The 18,640-nt window shown below is 37.0% G+C and overlaps 1 protein-coding gene across 1 annotated transcript in view; it reads left to right on the forward strand.

Annotated features, from left to right (window-relative positions):
• Crybg3 (crystallin beta-gamma domain containing 3) overlaps window positions 1-18,640 on the forward strand; it is a 119,779-nt gene that overhangs the window by 52,171 nt on the left and 48,968 nt on the right. The window contains exons 7-12 of the mRNA XM_029567646.1: window positions 238-385; window positions 5,572-5,708; window positions 6,494-6,608; window positions 7,957-7,992; window positions 10,628-10,761; window positions 14,181-14,307. Of these exons, the coding sequence (XP_029423506.1) occupies window positions 238-385; window positions 5,572-5,708; window positions 6,494-6,608; window positions 7,957-7,992; window positions 10,628-10,761; window positions 14,181-14,307 (697 nt within the window). The remainder of the gene's footprint in view (window positions 1-237; window positions 386-5,571; window positions 5,709-6,493; window positions 6,609-7,956; window positions 7,993-10,627; window positions 10,762-14,180; window positions 14,308-18,640) is intronic.

The raw sequence follows: 18,640 nt of genomic DNA on the forward strand, positions 1-18,640 counted from the left end.
ATTGTGATACTATGTTCAGTATTTTTATTTCCAACTTGTATATATGTTAATTCTTTTTTTAAACTTAAGCTAGCCTGTATTATTGTTTCAAAAACAGTCTTATATGCTCATAGTGGAAGGTGGTGCAGCTTAAAAACTGTAAGCAGGTAAAATGATCTGTTACTTGCTTAGTTTCATTTTGCCTCATTTCTTAGAGAATTAGATGTAATTGGTCATTTTTTTCCCCTGTTTGTTCAGCTGGATTTTATATGAGAAGCCACATTTCCAAGGTCAGAAGTGTGTGTTAGAAGAAGGGGAAAAAGTGTTAAATCGTGACTGGGTTCCTCAGAACAGGAAGCATCCAGAAAGAAACTTTGTACTGGGTTCTATCAAACGTGTCCTAAAGGTAATAGAACTGATAATTTTCTCCTGGTTTTGTTTTTATTTTTCAGGAAGTGAAGTTATAATACGACCTAGTAAGTAGTTGCTAATATTTGTGCTAATTTATTAATCACCATCATGCTGATGTTTTTAATTTATACAAAGTGATAATTACAAATTTCAGCTTTAATTTTTGAATTGGCTTATAGAATGGTACATATCGTATCTCATATATTTAACATAATATATTATAGATTTAATATTAGCTGTATAGTAATCAAGGAAAAAGCTAATATTTCCAGATGTATCTGTTTGTAATTAAATTGCTGCTACTTGGTGTGGCTGTGTTGTATATGTGTGTATGTCTGTGAATGTGAAGGGATTTTAGAGAAGAATGGGGAAAGTGAAGTGCTGCTTCTTCATTTTCTGTTGGAAAGTATGACTGAAGATGAGAGAGATCTCTCATCAAAATGAAATGTTTTATGCGAGCTCCTATGGTGGTATAGAAGAGAGAATTGCCGATAAGGGCAGGCGTCAGATAAGAACTGAATCTTCCGTCATATATCCTTGATTTCCTTCAGGAGGAATATAAGACATGATACAGTGCAGTGACTTATGTGACCATCGTGGACACAATTTTTTTAAATATACTTTATTTTATGTGTGAGCATTTTGCCTGCATGTATGTAAGTACAACTGGGACAAAATTTTTATGTATTCAAGATTTTGTTTATATAGTTAAAAAGTATCAGTTGTAAGGAAAGAAATCATGATCGATCCATGTTATTAAATTTTCGAGAGTTGGAAAGAAAGCAGAGAAACTAAAGATGGCAACACAGAAACATTTAAGTCATCATAAAGATATGTCTACATATATTGTACACAAATCAAAACTATAAACAAATTCATATCTAACTAGTACTAATGTCTGCTGTGGGGCCTGAAAACTGTAGTGGGTCTGGGAATAGAAATACCATGTGCTTTGGCCCTTACTTCAGGTTGCTTGAGTTCTGGGGAAGAACAGCTGAGTCACTTGTTCTTATGCCTGGGAAGTGCCCTAGAGTAAGGACTCCTGGGGCACACAGGGAAGTGTCACCTCACAAGGAGCAGGTGGCATTGAACCAGAATCTTGAAAGGATAAGCAGGAGTTAGACAGCATGGGAAATGAGTGTTGGCAGACCCTGCTTGTCTGGCGAAGCGGTGAGCATTGCCGGTGGTGGCACCACTAGGGGACTAGCATAGCAGAGGGCAGTGTCTTCATTCAAAGTAGGATCTATGACCAGGTCTGCAAAGCCCATTTCAGTACTCATTTCATTAGCTAACATAACCAGAAATTCTTTGAAGTGAGTTTGTAGGTGGACTCTTTGGTATTTGTATAACTTAAATGATTTTTTTACCTGCTATTTGACTGTCAGTCACCCCACTAAGTCTAGTGGGGGGAAATGAGGACAGAATCTGAAACCCTTACAATTCCCCTAAAATCAAACAAGAATAAAATAAAACAAATTCAACCTGATGAGTTTAGAAATGTGATTGCATGTTTTCAAATTTGTCTTTTGCTTAGAATATATTATGAGAAAAAGAATATCATGTTTGTATTTTTTTCTTTCCTTCTTCCATTGTTCCTAGAGTCTTTGTTTTATACTTACAGCATAAGCTATCACATGTCTTAAATAGACTGGCAACTTTTAGTATGGAAGGAAAATAAAACTATTAAGCATTGAACGGACATATGTAAATATTTTGTAAAATGGGAATCAGGCATCTGACTTCCTTTTCCAGCTGTTTCTGAATTCTGCCTGTGGATAGCTTCTTTCTTGTGGTGGTTGCTGCCCTTCCCAACTTGCCTAGGCCTATTCCAACTTTATCTCATTGCATCATCTGGATTTTAGTTGCTCCCCTCTGAGAACTTAATACCCTGCTTTAATGATGTCTTGACTTGATTGTGAATAGATGCAGTGTGTACCCTAGTTTGCAGCATTTGTAGATCCCATTTAAGGCTTGTTAGTGCTACCAGTGAAATAATTGGGCAAATTGGTTGTGGGCATAATAGGTCAGTGAATGGTGATTCCAGTGCAGTCTTTCTGAAATCAGTGTAAATGAGTATTGTGAATTACTATGTCTATGTTTGTTTTACACTGAGTATTCTTTTTTTTTTCTTTCTGTCGTTTTGAAACAGGGTCTCCCTGTAGCCTCAGCTGGCCTGGAACTATGTAGAGCAGGCTGGCCTCAAACTCACAGAGATCCGCTTGCCTCTGCCTCCCAAGTTCTGGCATGCGCCACCATGCCTGGCACATTGAGCATTCTTTTTAAAAGTATGAACTTTTTCTTAGGACCAGAAGTTACTTAGGTCCTGCTATGGTCCTGCTATGGTCCTGCTATCATTAATGAGCCATGAATAGAAAGATACAGTGTTAGATTAGACTGTAGGCATCTTGTGTGTGCAAGGTGGATAGGATAGAAATTGATTTTCTTACTCTTTTTGTTGGCTGTAATTCATTTCCACTGTTTCCTATAACTTTGTCTTCATTCCTATTAATTAATGTAATAGTCTTCACCAAGATACATTTGCAAAATGAGCATGACTAGAAAAGTGCGGGAGGAAGCGAGCAACCTTTCAAGTCAACTGTTTATCGTTGCTAGGTTACCATAAAGCACCCATCAGTTTTTAGTGTTTGACTGCCTTTGTCCATCGAGAATTATACAAGTCTTCCAAAAGATAATATTTTTGTGATGAGTCACCCAGAAGACAGCTTGTTGAAATCATTTTCAGTCAACTTGAGCAAAAATTGGGCTAGTTGTAGCTGAGAACATATGGCTACTCATTTTTATTTTCATATTTTTTAGCTGTCATTATGCTTTTGCTGCTCTGCTGTTTCCTTCTGCGTTGTTGTAGACATGAATGCCTCTTAGCTTTTCCCCTTTAAAGTACACCACCCAAACATTGTTTGTATAACACAATGCAGAGGAAACTTGTTTGTGTGAGACACTTGTTATGTATTCCACTACTGTACCCCAACTCCCTGAGGGAACATTAATATGGCAGGATTTAAAACAGCACTCTGTTATCAACAGCACACAAAAGACTATTGAAGATTGACAGGTAACTATTCTAGACGTTTCTGGCTAATTTTGAACTGAAACTTCAGAAGGAAATATACTTTGGTATTTTGAAGGCCATTTTAAGTTATTCTTCCTTATTATAATAGTATACTGCAACTTAGACTAATTTTCTGAAAATGAGATACATAAATTTGCTTGCTAAGGAAAATATAGTGGTTTATGCAGCATAGTAATACACAATAAATACAATCTGCTGATACTTTAACGGTCTGCTTATATTGAGAATCTTTTTTATTAACCTAAAGTTGTTCTGGAAAGGAAATTATGATGTCACATTTTGACTAATATAATTTGTTAGGTTTTGAATCCCTAGCATGATTTAAATGCCTTGTGACTGCATACAATAGCATATTCTAGTCAGCACCCCAAATTATTTCATATGTTAGAACTCAGTTTGGGGAAAGATTCAGGAATTTAAAATTGAAGTTTTGAAATTACAGAACTTATAATAAGCAAATAGTTTAGTTTCTAATAAATGCCATCTCTGATAACTGTTGCCTTTACTTATTTTATTAGAATGAAATGCATTCACTTGAATTTCACAGTGTCAGAGGAGAATTATATTACTGAAACCTGAGTTGTATAACTAAGCACTCTGAGTACTGAAGTACATTTTCTATTCAGACAGAATGGTGTCCATAATTTTGGAAAAGGGGAAAATAATTGTGATTTTGATTACTTAAGAAAGGATGAATTTAAAAAATTTTTTAATTTTATTTTTTGTATGTATGTTTTGGCTGCATATAAGTGTACCAGTGTCGTGCAGTGCCTGTAGAGGACAGAAGAGGCTATTAGATCCTCTGGAACTGGCATTATAAATCGTTGTTAGCCACCATGTGGGTACTGGGAACCAAACCCAGGTCCTCTGCAAGAGCAACGAATGCTCTTAACCTCTGAGCCCTTTCTCCAGTTCAGGACAGTTTTTTTTTTTTTTTAACCATAATTTGACTGTTATAAGAGATTGTCCTAAATAACAATGCAGAAGATTATCTCTTTAGTTGTATTGTGAAAACCATCTTTAAAACTTCCAAAGAGTTGTGTAACGGTGGAGATAGCCAAAAGGCCAGTGTGATTACAGAGTTGTGGGAGGTGAGTATGGATCTTGATACTGTAGAAAGGCAAACAAAGCCAGCAATGGCAGTGCACACCTTCAATCCCAGCAATTTAGGAGGTAGAAGCAGACCCATCTCTGTGAGTTCCAGGCCAGCCTGGTCTACTTAACAAGTTTTAGGCCTGCCAGGACCATGTAGTGAGACCCTGTCTCAGAAAAGGCAAGCAAAAATATGAATCTGATGTGATTGATATTGATCCAAGGAATGTCACAGGCAAAGTGGTGTTCTCAGAAGCTCAGCTGTATGAAGAGGAGCTACCACTTCACTGGTAGGTGTGAGTTAGGGCTATTATTGGAGTTTGCACCACAGCTGTGGGAATACGTAAACAGAGACAGGCAAGTGTCTTTAAAGGGAGGTCTAACAGGACATACTGAGAGTGAGTACCTCATTTTTTAAGGCTAGGAGAGTATAGGGTCAAATTTCATAATATCTATCAAACCAACTTGCATTAAAGAAATAGAATCTCACAAGTAGGAAAACATTTCCTTTCCCCTCACCTCTAGTTCCTCCTGCTTTTGTTGATGTAAATTAGATAAACACACTGGAGGGGCTGTGCCTCTCCATTATTTATTTTTTATGTCCCCCATGAGATCAGCTTTTATTTAACTCCCTTCCTCCCTTTAGGCTTTGTTAGACTTCTGAGAAGGAAGGCTTACAGACCTTTGGCACTCAAATCCTTTGGTAACTGACCTTTTCTTAATGGGACAAGTATTTTAAAAACTAAAGCAGAGAAAAATAGGACAGTAATTTTTCCAGTAATAGCATTTATAATTGTCATGTGTTGTTCATACGACTCCTGAGAAAAGCTTGCTTTAAGAATGTGCTTGAGGAGTAATAGGATCTCCCTTGTGTTGCTTTTTTTTGAGAAGAAATTCTGCTGAACAATAAATCATTGTAGCTGTGTGTCCAGAGTGTTTAGAATACTAGCCTGTGCGCCTCTAGATGATTTCAAAGTCAAATTAATTTTTTTTTTCAGGATTGCAGCATTCCGGAGATAGAAATTTGCCTACAGTCTGACCAGGGGTGCTTTCCTATCTCTATACGGCGAGCAGTCCCCATTTTGGAAGAGTTGAATATCCCCAAATCCACATCCTTCACTGTGAAGTCGGGAGTGTATGTATCAGCTTTTCTTTATTATAGTGATTGATGACCACCAAAGTTAATTTTTTGCTTTATATTTCAATAAGATGACATATAAATTGCTGAAGTTTTGCTTAGTTAATGCTGTGTATGATTCTAGATACCTAAGGATGACTCCTACATGGTTTGAAACAAATTCTTTCTTTGGATCCAATTAAAGCTTTGATGTATGACTCGTATGAGCAGATACAGAATCCTCGGGTTTCTTGATAGATGAATCACATTGTCTTTTCATCTAACACATTTTGGGATTGAAAAATGAGAACATGTCCCTGGCCTAAAACTTTAGAGCCTGAACTAGTTTTAGCATATGTTAAATGTTACCACTGCCCCAGTACAGGCACAAGTCACTGACTTGTTCTCTTCATCTCGTGTTTCTGAAAGCTGATTGTTACTTTCTCATTGTAGATGAGTCCAGGGTACTAGCTGGCAAGCAAGGATTTAGAACCAAGTTTTGATTTTCAAATTATAGCCTGTTGGAATTGCAGGTGCTGCATGTTTTAGATCATCAAAACTTCTAGGAAAAAAAGTAATACATAGCACCTGGAAGTTAATTAGACAGAGAAGGTAGAAAGTATGTGAAAATAAGCTTTTAATAACATGTTAACTCTCATCATCAGATGCTGCCTATCTAATTACTTTGGTGGATTTTATTAGTGTAATTCTGTAATGGGATTTTTGATAGTCCTTTTTCCTTGTGCAGAATCAAATTAAAGTATTATTATTGCATTTTAACCAACCATTTATTCCCTATTTAGTTGGCTTGCCTACCCAGATATTAATTTTAAGGGGCAAGCTACAATTTTGGAGGAAGACCAGGGGCTGTTTGAGATTTCTGCAGCAGAAATGAAGTCCCTGTATCCACTTCAAATGGTAAGCAAATTCCAACCAAGGGCCTTCTCTTCCTGGGCACCCATGAGTACAGACTAAAGAGCTGTGATCATTGCTATCAGTCATTGAGACTGATAGCCCTCAGTCTCAAAAAATGAATGTGTGCCACTGAATTAACAAACTATGAGTGCTTTTTAAATTCATATTATACAGAGTGTTTGAATTTATTTTGTATTCCGGTAAGTTTATCACAATACATACAGTTTTTTTGTAAGTTTTGTTCTGTGAAAACTCTTGAGTAGTTAATAAAGTTCTGAGTTTGTTTTGTTGATGCTCATTAGAAAATTAGCTGTAGTTAATTATCTCCAGTTTAATAATGAACAGTAAGCTCACCATTAATAGTAAATTGGTAGTTCTCTCAATGTTTCCCTTCTTAAAGATTAAAAAAGTGCCTGCTGTATTTTTGTGGAAAACTTTTTTTTTTGAGAAACAAATTATTAAATTAAGTATAGGCTATGTGATAAAACATATTTGAGTGTATACTGTGAAAAAGAGAAACAAGGACAAATGATGAAATCTTAAGCATTACAATCTGGAGTAGCATTTTTTAAATTTATTATTTTTATTTTATGTGTATTGAGCGTATTGCCTGGATGGGTATAAGTTACACCTGCGTTGCATGATGCCCATGAAGGTCAGAAGAAGAGGGTGTCATATCTCTTGGAACTGGAGTTACAGACAGTTGTTAGCCACCATGTGGGTACTGGGAATTGAACCCTAGTCCTCTGCAAGAGAAGCCAATGATCTTAACCCCTGAGCCATCTCTCCAGTCCCTGGAGTAGCATTTTTAACAATAGAATTACCAAAACAGAGTTTTTGTAAGAAAGATATTACTATGTAGTCTTGATGTTGTTATAAGGACATTAAGTATGGTTAAGTGTGTTGGTGGAACTTGGAAGGAGAGGTATGGAGCTACTACAGGCCCTAATTTAGAAAACCCAAGTACTTGTAGGGGTAACTTTGGATAAGTGATTTAGAAATCTCTGCCAAATGTAACTTCCAAAGCTATTAGCAATTCCACTCTTCTGTCTGGAATACTCCAGTATTGTCTTTCATTGCTCATGTGTGTTCAAAGACTAAACCTCAGTTTTCTACCTTGTAGTTCTAACCTGGAAACTTTAAAAAGTTTCTAGCTCCTTCTCCATTTGTGCAGATCAGTTTGACTTGGTTTTGACTAGTATAGAGTTTTGAACTTTAAATTTGCCATCACTTAAATTTGACTATTTTATAGTCTTAATTAGAATTTTGTACCCTACATATCACTTATTTTGTAACTTACTTTCTCACGCTTTATATATTTGCATGTCTTAAAATATCTTGTCATCTTTAGGGTGGACTGAAGGTGGAAATGCCTATGAACTTAAAGGTAAGCCTTGAGCAGACTTTTGTAGTGGACTCAAAAGACTGAACACTAATCTTTTAAGTATTTTGAATTAGAATGAGAAAGTTACCTGAATGTGTACTGCCTAACTAGTGCAGGTTGCAGTAGTGGGAAGTGACTGCATAGAAAGATTTCTGTGCCCTCTCCCAGGCTCTCCTGTGGTTGTGAATGGGGAGTGAAGTCAATGTAAAAAGATGGAGGTCTGTACTATCACTTCCCACAGACCCATCAATTCCCCTGTGTGGGATGATAACCAGTTGGGTTTTTTTGTTTGGTCATGGCTGCCTTTAGGTAGAAGCTAGCTGTTCAAGTGGAGACAGCCAGTAGGAAATTGAGAATGATGCTTAGGAGAGATCAAGGCTAATGAGTTACAGATAGCTCTTAAAGGATGAATGTCTGGTATGAGTGCCTGAAAGGAAGGATAGAGACAATGAAAACTGGGTGACAGCAGTGGCAGGATCAAGCAAGGTGTGGGGGGAGGAGGAAATAGTTACAAAGTGTGTGAAAAGAAATCCTTCCCTTCTCTCATCAAAGCAGATCCAGTGCCTCCTGCCCTCCTTTTATCAACTTCCTGATTTATGACTGCAATTTTCTCAGTTTTAAAACTCACATCTCATGCTGGGCATGGTGGTGATGCATGCCTTTAATCCCAGCACTTGAGGCAGAGGCAGTTGGATCTCTGTGAAATTGAGGCCAGCCTGGGCCAGCCTGGTCTCCATAGCAAGTTCCAGGCTAGCTTGGGTTACTGGGAGAGGCTGTCTCAAAAACCCCAAAACAATAACAAAAAAAGAAATCTCTCATGAATGTATCTATTATACTTTAACTACATATGGAAATCATCTGAATTAAAAAAAAATACTTTGACCTAGTTTCCCTTCTCAGACATAGTTTCCCTTCTGATCCTGTATGAGTTGAAAAAATTTTATTTCCCCAGGTGATTTGAAAATGCATCTCATGGGGCTGCTAAGATGGCTTAGCGGTTAAGAACATTGGTTGTTCTTGCAGAAGACCTGGGTTTGAATCCCAGAACCCACATGGCAGCTAACAACTGTCTATAACTCCAGTCCTAGGGGATCCAACAGCCTCTTCTGACCTCCGCAGGCATTGCATGATACCGGTGCACTTACCTACATGCAGGCAATACATGAATACACATAAAATAAAAATAATAAATAAAATTAAAAAAAAAAAAAAGAAAATGCATCTCATGACAAACTGCTGATCAAATAGATGTAGAATTATCCAGCACTCTCTGAGTTACTCCTGTTGCAGCTTTCTATTTGGTGAGTCAGAACTTCAAGTATGATAGGCTGAGTCTTCTTAGGCATTTACAGTTTGACAGGTTCTAGGTATATGTGAATGGATTGGTTGTCATAAGTAATCACAATTTATGTTAGAAACTAATTGACATTAATATCACAAGAGCTACTCATCAAAGAACCATTGCTTTTTACTTAGCTTGAATGTTGTCATCACGTGCAGTGAGGATTAAACCCAAATAAAACTTTATTACTTCAAATATAGGTCCCTGTGAAAATCTAGTATGTAGCAACACTGAGATCAGTATTACATAATTTTTTTCGGTCTATAATGTTATGAATTTTTAGACATAAAGAAGTTGTTTTGTTTGTTTTATATAGCGTGGGGTTTTATTCATCAAGATCTTGGGTTCCTCAGTTGTGTTCAGATTATTCCTTTAGCCATAGCTAGGACTAAGTGATGGAGTGTGGACAGTTTAACGCTGTTATCATGTTCACATGCTTAGAGCAATGGTACTTGAGAAGTGGAAAACAGCAAAATAGTAGAAGAATCTGTGCTAGCAGAGTTCTTTACTTGTCAATTTATTTTCTACTACAGTCATACCATCTCTAGATTTGAATAAAATATCTAGTCAGCAAAACACAGTTTTCCATCACTTCTGATTTTTAACAAGTTTTGCTTTTAAATTTTAAAAACTCAATATCTGTTTCTTCTAAAAGCAGCTAGTGTTTTAAGAAGGAGGGTTTTTTTTGTTTTGTTTTGTTTTATTGGAACTTGGTAGGTTATTTATTTATTTATTTATTTATTTATTATGTGTATAAGTGTTATGCCTGCATGTGTGTAAGTACACCTGTGTCGTGTGTAGACCAGGCTGGCCTGGAACTCAGAGATCCGCCTGCCTCTGCCTCCCAAGTGCTGGGATTAACGGCATGCACCACCACGCCTGGCTGGTAATTTATTTTTATGCTCTGGAATTTTGCAAAATGTTTTTGCATCTTATGGGGGGAATTCAGTAGATATGAGGTAGGTCTGTTGTAAATTCAAAACCCAAGAGTAAATGTGTAAAGATAATTCGAGAATTGTTTATAAGGCAGTTTACCCTATGTGATGGTGCTAACCTTTGGATAATCAGGTGTATTAATCACAGCCAGGTGTATTAATATGAGAGAATCCTGTGAATAAATACTTTACATTAATAATAACTCATATACTCTTCATGAATATCAAATACTGTTTTATATTGTAAACTTAATTCTAAAAGCAGGTATTTTCCCCTCTTCATGTTGTTTTTAATGCCACTCAAGTAATTAGAATGTATCTATACTATGAGCATGTTAAATAATATTTTCACATTTTTCAGGTTATTATTTATGAAAAACCTCACTTCCATGGAAAGACCAAAGAGTTTAGTGAACATATATATTCTGTTCCTACGTTTTTAAAAAATGATAAGGATTTTCATGGAATTGGATCAATTCGTGTCATTGGTGGAGTGTGAGTATTGTATTTTCAGTATGTGATTTAGTAGTTTGCTTTTAAAGATTATCTCAAAAAAAATGCACTGAACAGAACAAAGGCAGTCAGTCTTATCTAGTAATATATCCCCCTTCTGTATTGTGGGAAGTAAAATATTTGAATTAGTAATGGCTATGCCTACTTATTGGTATTAAAGATTTTGAAACAGAAGTAGTTGTGTGTGTTTAATACAAAAATTCAACACTTAGCTTTTTAAAAACAGTGTCGCAGACCTGCAACATAATTTTTTTCCACAGGTTGTGAATAGGTGTGAGATCCCAGTTTTTATCCTCTTTTTTGTTGATCTGTTGATGTTGGTTGACTTATATGCTGAGGGCTTTGATAGTTTTGTCTTTAAAGGGACAGACTCAGCCCAGTGATTCCAAAATCAAGAGTTTGGGCACTTGTCCCCAACAGCATTTGAAGAAACCCTCCAAGAAACCCTGGATGTAAACACAAGGGTATTGCCACTGCCACAGCCTCAGTCAGCCATTACTAGAACAGAAACCCTAGGAAAATCTGTGACCAGGTTGGGCTATGCCTTTGTATTTGTGTTCTGGCAGGTAAAACTACCAAGGAGAAACTGCTCAAAGCTTATTGCTGTTTTAAATTCAGGGCTAGACTTCATCCAGAAATGTTCACATGCCTTCCTTCACATACTGGTTATTTTGGATGTGGTTCATTTACATTTTAAGCATTGGTATTTCCTTATATTTACTATAACATTGTATAACTTGTCTATGCATCTCTAGCAGATGGTGCTGTTAAACCTGCTTACAGTCACTTATGATTCTGTATGTGCAGACTTCTGCTTTGCACTTTGTGGCACATACTAAGTGATGGCTGTACCAGCCAAATGAAAAATGGAAGAAACTCTAATATGTCAGATATGTAGGTCATAGTGATACTTGGTCTGACATGCTGATAGCTATTTGATTACTTATCCTTGAATTAAGAATGTACTTTGAGGAGCTGGAGAGATGACTCAGCATTTAGGAGCACTGGATGCTCCTGCAGAAGACCTGGGTTCAAGTCCCAACACCCACATGGAGGCTAACAACCATCTATAACTCCAGTTCCAGAGGACCTGACACCCTCTTCTGTTCTCCGTGGACATTGCATGACATGGGTGCACGTACGCACTTGCAGGCATAATACACATACACGTAAAATAAAAATAAAATATTTTAAAAAGGTACTTGGTGTTAAAAGGACAGATATAGTTTGAGTAAACACATTTTTATTGTTATGTTTATTTGTAATCTTCTCTGATTTATGAATACATGTGCTTCTTGTTAAAACTCTGCTAAATAAAGTATTTTTGTCTTTTTTTCCCCTCTGGGACTTAAATGTTTTTTTTCCATTAACTAGATAGACTTAATGCTAGCTTTTTGCTTTACAGAAAATTATCAGCTAAAATATGTGGTAAATTTTGTTGTTCTCTATGATTTTTACAACTGTTTAAAAAAAAGCTCTAAAAATAAGACCTATAATATATACACACTGACACTTTTTATGACAGTTGCAGGAGAAAAATGTGATGCTTCCGCTTAGAAATGACTGGCTGTCTTGTTATTTCCCTCACTTCTCTCATCGTTTGACATGTTAGCTATTTAAATTTATGTGTTGATAGTATGGACTCTTGCTTATCCCATCCCACCTTAATGTTCTTAGCTTCTTTCAGATAATATGTACATTAAAATATCCCAAGCTGGCTGTGATGGCACACACCGTTAATCCCAGAAGGCAGAGGCAGGTAGATCTCTGTGAGTTAGAGGCAAGCCTGGTTTACATAGTGTGATCTAGGTCAGTAAGGGCTACAAAGTAAAACCCTGCCTCAAAAATAAATAAATAAGATGGGCGTAGTGCTGCAGGCCCTTGATCCCAGGTGGCTCTCTGTCTACATAGTGGAACTGAAGGCTAGCTGGGGCCACCAGAGGACCCAGTTTCAACAAACAAACAACAAACAGTAAATAAATGTCTCAGATACACATGTAAATTTATTCTTAACCAAAGTTTAGTCTAAGAAAAACTGGAAGATTATTTCTGTAATTATAAACTGATACATTAACCTGAATCTGTCTCTTAGCATTAAGGTCTTTTTAATATTCTTCATTCTTTTTCTCAGTCAGGTATAATTAAAAGCATGCTTTGAATGCCTTCATTACTATGAAAGAAAGTTTAGGCTGTGTAAGTTTTCTCTGAAGTTTATGTTTACTTTACACTTTAAGAGTAAAAGAATCCTAGTCCTCTATGTATTACAAACATGCTAAAACTATCAGTGGGCTGATTGGCTCATTCCATCTTATTTGGAATTCCTTTCCATTCCCAGTCTTTACATTTATACACAAAGCAAGGAGAGATGAATAGTTACCAAGAGGTACCACTTTGTGCTATTTGAAAACAATTCCATCTTTTGTATCTTCACTACTACAGAAGGGTGGAGAAAGGAAAAATAATAATAGGCAGCCCTTTGGGGCTTCATTTTTTCAAGCTTCTGAATTAAGAGATCCCTAATTCTGGAGGAAACAGGCTAGTCACCCTACCAATCCACTCAGTTGGAAGGTCTCACCCTAACTACATAGTACAGCTAAAGGCTAATTTTTATAGGACAGCATATTGTATGAGTCATCTGTGCCCACGGAGTGTTAGATACCATGAATTATCCTATAAAGAGGCAGGTTTCACAAAGGAGTTTTAACAGCCAGTAGTGTTTATCAGCATCTCATACTGATGCTTTTAGACTAGAACTCAGGAAACTTGCCTCCCTGGAAAGTACTCTGCCAAGATGCTTCCTGTTTCCATGATCACCACTGATAAGATGATAGAATCAAGGCCCATCCATAAGTATTTACAGAACTTTTAGTCTACATGCAGAACACCAGAGCTGATTCTGGCTCAGTGGCCTTTCCCTGTTTCTCTTCGGGAAACCTTCCTGTATTGTTTTTGATCTGCAGCCTGGGGAGAGATTCCTTTGACTTAAACCCTGAGTAAATGTTTAATAAAGTCATCATTCCTTGATTCCAGAAGGCCTTAAGCAGTGTAATGAAAATTATTATCTTGGATCTTGGAGGGGGTTTGTAACTTTTCTCATTGGCCATGTGTGTTTTTCATTATTTCTGCTTGGCAAACTATTCTCTATCATGGTGAGATGTGGTAGGAATCATACCACAAACACTTAATAGCTTGCTCTGTTGCAGTTTTAGGATTAACCTTCTGTGGGGAAAGCTTCCAAACTAGAGAAATTATTAATCCATGAGGTACATACCATTTGCCTATCTTTGTGCATGGAAAAAAACATGACGGAGATGAATAGCTGCCTATTATGCTTTTGTTTTTCTCTTTTGCTTTCTTGATTAGTTTTATTAATGGCTCAGTTGAATGTCTTGTATTTCTAGGTGGGTCGCCTATGAAGAGGAACATTTTAAAGGCCAGCAGTTCCTACTTGAAGAAGGAGACTTTGAAGATAGCAGTGCTTGTGGGGCATTAAGTGGTCCCATCTTGTCTTTCCGGTACCTACAAGCTGTGAGTTTGCTTTCTTAACATTAATTCACATCTGTTTCATCTTTCCATGAAAATTGGATATGACTTCTGATAGAGCATGAGATTATAGTATTTGAGAGCATCCACCTGAGCAGGACCTGCCTGTTTTTCTTAACTGTGGTGATTATTATAGAACATAATTTATTTTTTTACTTTTCATTCATTTATTTTGTAAATTTTTTTAAGCTTAAAAAAATTGTATTTATTATTTTTATTTTATATGCATACATGTATTGCCTGCATGTAGGTAAGTGCACCTGTGTTGTGCAATGCCTGCAGAGATCAGAGGAGGCTGTTGGATCCTCTGGGACTGGAGTTATAGACAGTTGTTAGCTGCCATGTGGGTGCTGGAATTTGAACCTGGGTCTTCTGCAAAAACAACCAATGTTCTTAAGCGCTGAGCCATCTCTCCAGTCACTATTCTGTAATATTTTTTGGGCACATGCCTTGTTAGAGGTATTGGGCAGATAGTGGCCAGAGACCCTGTCCCCAATATTTCTCTTAGTAGAGAAGATACAATATTTAAATGTTTGGTATTATTTGACTGTGACTGGATTAAATACTTGGGGTAGCCAGAAAATAGTCAGTTAGTTAGTTATCCCTACTTGGAGCAGAGAAGGTTGCATAGGATAGATGACAGCTAAGTTCAGGTACATTATTCAAAAAGGTTACACGTGAAAAAATTCCAAGACAGGATGAAAGGCAAAGGTAGTTGCTATTTATAGCAAGATATTTATTAACTTGTGTTAATGTGTAAAGTCAAGAGAGTAGGCCATTGGTTCTCATTTGGGGATGATTTTATGCATGTGTTAGTCTGGAGATTGTATGTATGTGTGCATTATTTATTTAATAATAAATAAATAATATTTATCATTATAAATAATAATATTATACTTTTTATAATAATAAATATTATTATCTCCTTTGTAGCCCCAGCTGGCCTGGAGCTATATGTAAACAAGAATGTATGTATGTAGATATGTAGACAAGGCTGGTCTGGATCTGACAGAGATTTGCCTGCCTCTGTCTCTGGAGTCCTGGGATTAAAGGTGTGCACAGCCATGCCCAGCCTGGAAGCATTTTGGGGTAAGGTGGGTCTACTGATATCTAGTGGGTATGAGTCCGGAATTCTTGCTATAGCCCTATGTTATGAAAGTTTTCCCCAACAATAAAGAATGACAGGATGGGATGCTGGAGGGATGACTCAGCAATTAAGAACATAGAACATGTACTGTACACTTACTGTTCTAAGAGTTCAGTTCCCAGCACCCATGTTAGGCAGCTCACAGCTACCTGTAATGCCAGCTCCAGGTGAATCCAGTGCCCTATGGGCATCTGCACTCATATGCACATATAGACACATAATACATACAAATAATTAAGAGTAGTAAAATAAAGTTTTACCAAATGACAGGATGTGCCATGAAAATGGATCAGTGACTAAACCTGATGACCTTAGTTCAAACTCCAGGACACATATGGTATCAAAGTTGAGAACTGACACCTATAAATTGTTCTCTGAGCTCCTCACATGTACTGTGGCATGTGTATACATATACATACATACATATAAATAAATGAGTATAATGATTGTAATAAGGAATAAGAGGGCCCCTCATGCTCACAGTGCTGAGGTTGAGAAACCTTCATGCAAGCACAGCTATGGTATGTTTAGAAAAATGCAGTTATATCAGGATGTCAGGGAAAACCTTGGGAGGACGAGTTAGTAAAGAACCTAGTGCCGTGGAAGAATTCACAATCTTATTTCTTGAGTTGATTGTAACTGGTTGGACTTTCAGGCCTAGTGGACCTTAGTAAATTAATGGCTTGGAAAGATCTTTGTAATGATTGTTTGAAGAAACAGCATGCTGTGGGGGAGGTAATACTGGAGATAGGAGGTTCAGAACAACATAGGACTCCAGGTAGAAGTAGATGGAGGCACAGAGAGATGATGGGTGTTGCAGACTTCCTAGGATAGTGGGGCTTATCAAATGTTGCTTATTATTCCGAGCAGCCCTGTGGACTTTTAATGTCCTAGAGAGATGTGTCTCATCAGGTGTTATCATTGTAATCTTTCCCCAAAATGATCTCTACCCTAAGTTATCTAGAATGTCCTCCACGGGGGCTCACATAGACCTTAGATGACCACAGGGATTTTGTCTTCTGGGCTTTTAGGTTTCTACCTATGGGAGCAACCTAAAAACCTATACAAACCCCACCCTATTAGGCAGGAGGAGTCAGAAGGAGAGAAGTAGCACAGAGAACAAGGGATCATTTTATTTTTTCAGAAATGATCTTTTTTAGTAAAAAAGTAACAACATCAAGTTCTACATGAAAAAATTTGAGGTCAATCTACTGAAGGTTGCTATTGAATGACAACAGTGATAACTTTTAAAGTGTGAATGTGTAATTCTAATCCACAGGGGCCACACATTTTCCCCATTTAGACAACACTGTACTTGACCTCTAAAAGCTAGGCAAGATAAAATTAAGTACCACAGAGCCTTTTTCCCTTTTGAGGTTATTATGGTCACATGAATTTAGGAAACTAGCTAAGTCTTTGTTAGCCAGGATTTAATACTTTGAAACAGTTTCCCAGCTTATTAAAAAAAGGAAGCATTACTGATGCTGGAAATGTTGAGAAAGGAGTGTGTTGGCATCTCCCAGTGACTGACCATGATGGAAGCAACCAAACAGAACAAAACCCAAAGTACCGGTTGAAATCTGCCAATAGGTAAAGGTGTGAAAAGAAATAAATATTTTAGTAGAATGGCTAGATAATCAGGAGATATTTGATATAGGCAGTTTATTATAGCATATGGCAAAAAATTGACATAAATGAGCTTCTTAATTTCTGCTGTGCACAAAAGTTTTGGGCATGTATGAAAATGGTGACATAGTTTTTGTATAAATAAGTAAAAATGCCCTTCAAATAAAACCTTTTCTTCTATTCTGTGTCTTTAAACTACGTTTTAAGATGATATTATAATCCTTATAAAATCTTAGTACTTGTTAAATATTAGTTCATGGCTTTATTATAGACTTGCACTGATTTTCAGACTGTGAGGTACAGAGTCCTATGATTCTGTCTTAACTATATAGAACTGAGCATGTTAAGGGCAGGGAACTGCTCATGCATACAGCAGAGGACAGAGGGCAAGTCTGTCTCCTCTAGAGCCCATTTCCATTGTTTTAGACTTCAAAAGCACCTTCACAATGGAAAACTGGATTTCACTCCATCAAAGGCTCATTAATGACTTAGTATTTTTCTTATAGCTATTCATGTAGAGTCACATGGCAGGCCGGTGTATATATATGTAAATATGACTTTCAAATACTGTTATAAGTGTATCACTAAAGTGTATTCACTTGAATTATGCTAAAAAGTACATTTTTAGATAATATAGCATATATATAGTGAAAATGTCATAAAACAACACTAATGTTTTAATATTGTGTATTCCTCAGCCATGGCACATAAATGGGAAGCAGTTCTTAGAGTGCTGGTATAGCCCTAGTGAGTTAACAGGGAGAGCTAGTGTGGCACACCTTTTCCCATAGTCTCCAGCCTGGAACAAAGGGAAACATAACATTCACAATTCTGGAGGACACAGAGAAAAGCTGCAGAATGTGGGGCAGTTTTCAGATATCCTGACTGCAGTACGTGGAACACTCTGGATTCACTGAGGTCAAATACCGGACATGTTCCTCAGGGATAATGGGATCTGTGTCATGGAGTGATTTAGAGAGGACAACCAGATATTCCCAATTGGGACTTTCCCAATTCCAGATGAGTCATTCTGATATATTCACTCGAAGCTGATTACTTTTTAAGAAAGGACTGAAAGAAACATTGAGTTCAGGCTTTTGGGGATAAGGAATTTTTATCCCTTGGCTTCCTCAATAAAACTTTCTCAATGTGCATGTTTTTCTTCATTTTTATATTAGCTTAAGATTTATTTTGTTCTTTGATTTTGCTTTTTGCAAACCTCTAAACCCAGATGGTACCAAGCAGACCATTGTTTCTCTTAAATTAATGAATTTACCAGTTCTCCACTGGCATCTCTAGCTCGTTGCCCACCTGGGCATATAACAAAAGAACTCACTGGCAGGTTCAGCTGAGGGGGTTTATAGAGTTTAAAAGTAATAAAATTACTCAGCCCGTGATTCATCTTTGAACTTAAAGCAGTTTTTTAAAATTTTTAAATATATTTTATTATTTTTATGTGTACAAGTATATTGCCTGCATGTGTGTGAGTGCACCCGTGTCATGCAATGCCACGGAGGTCAGAAGAGGGCATCGGATTCCCCTGGA

The sequence above is a fragment of the Nannospalax galili genome, unplaced genomic scaffold (assembly GCF_000622305.1).
Source record: "Nannospalax galili isolate Female #2095 unplaced genomic scaffold, S.galili_v1.0 scaffold821, whole genome shotgun sequence".
NCBI classification, from domain to species: domain Eukaryota; kingdom Metazoa; phylum Chordata; class Mammalia; order Rodentia; family Spalacidae; genus Nannospalax; species Nannospalax galili.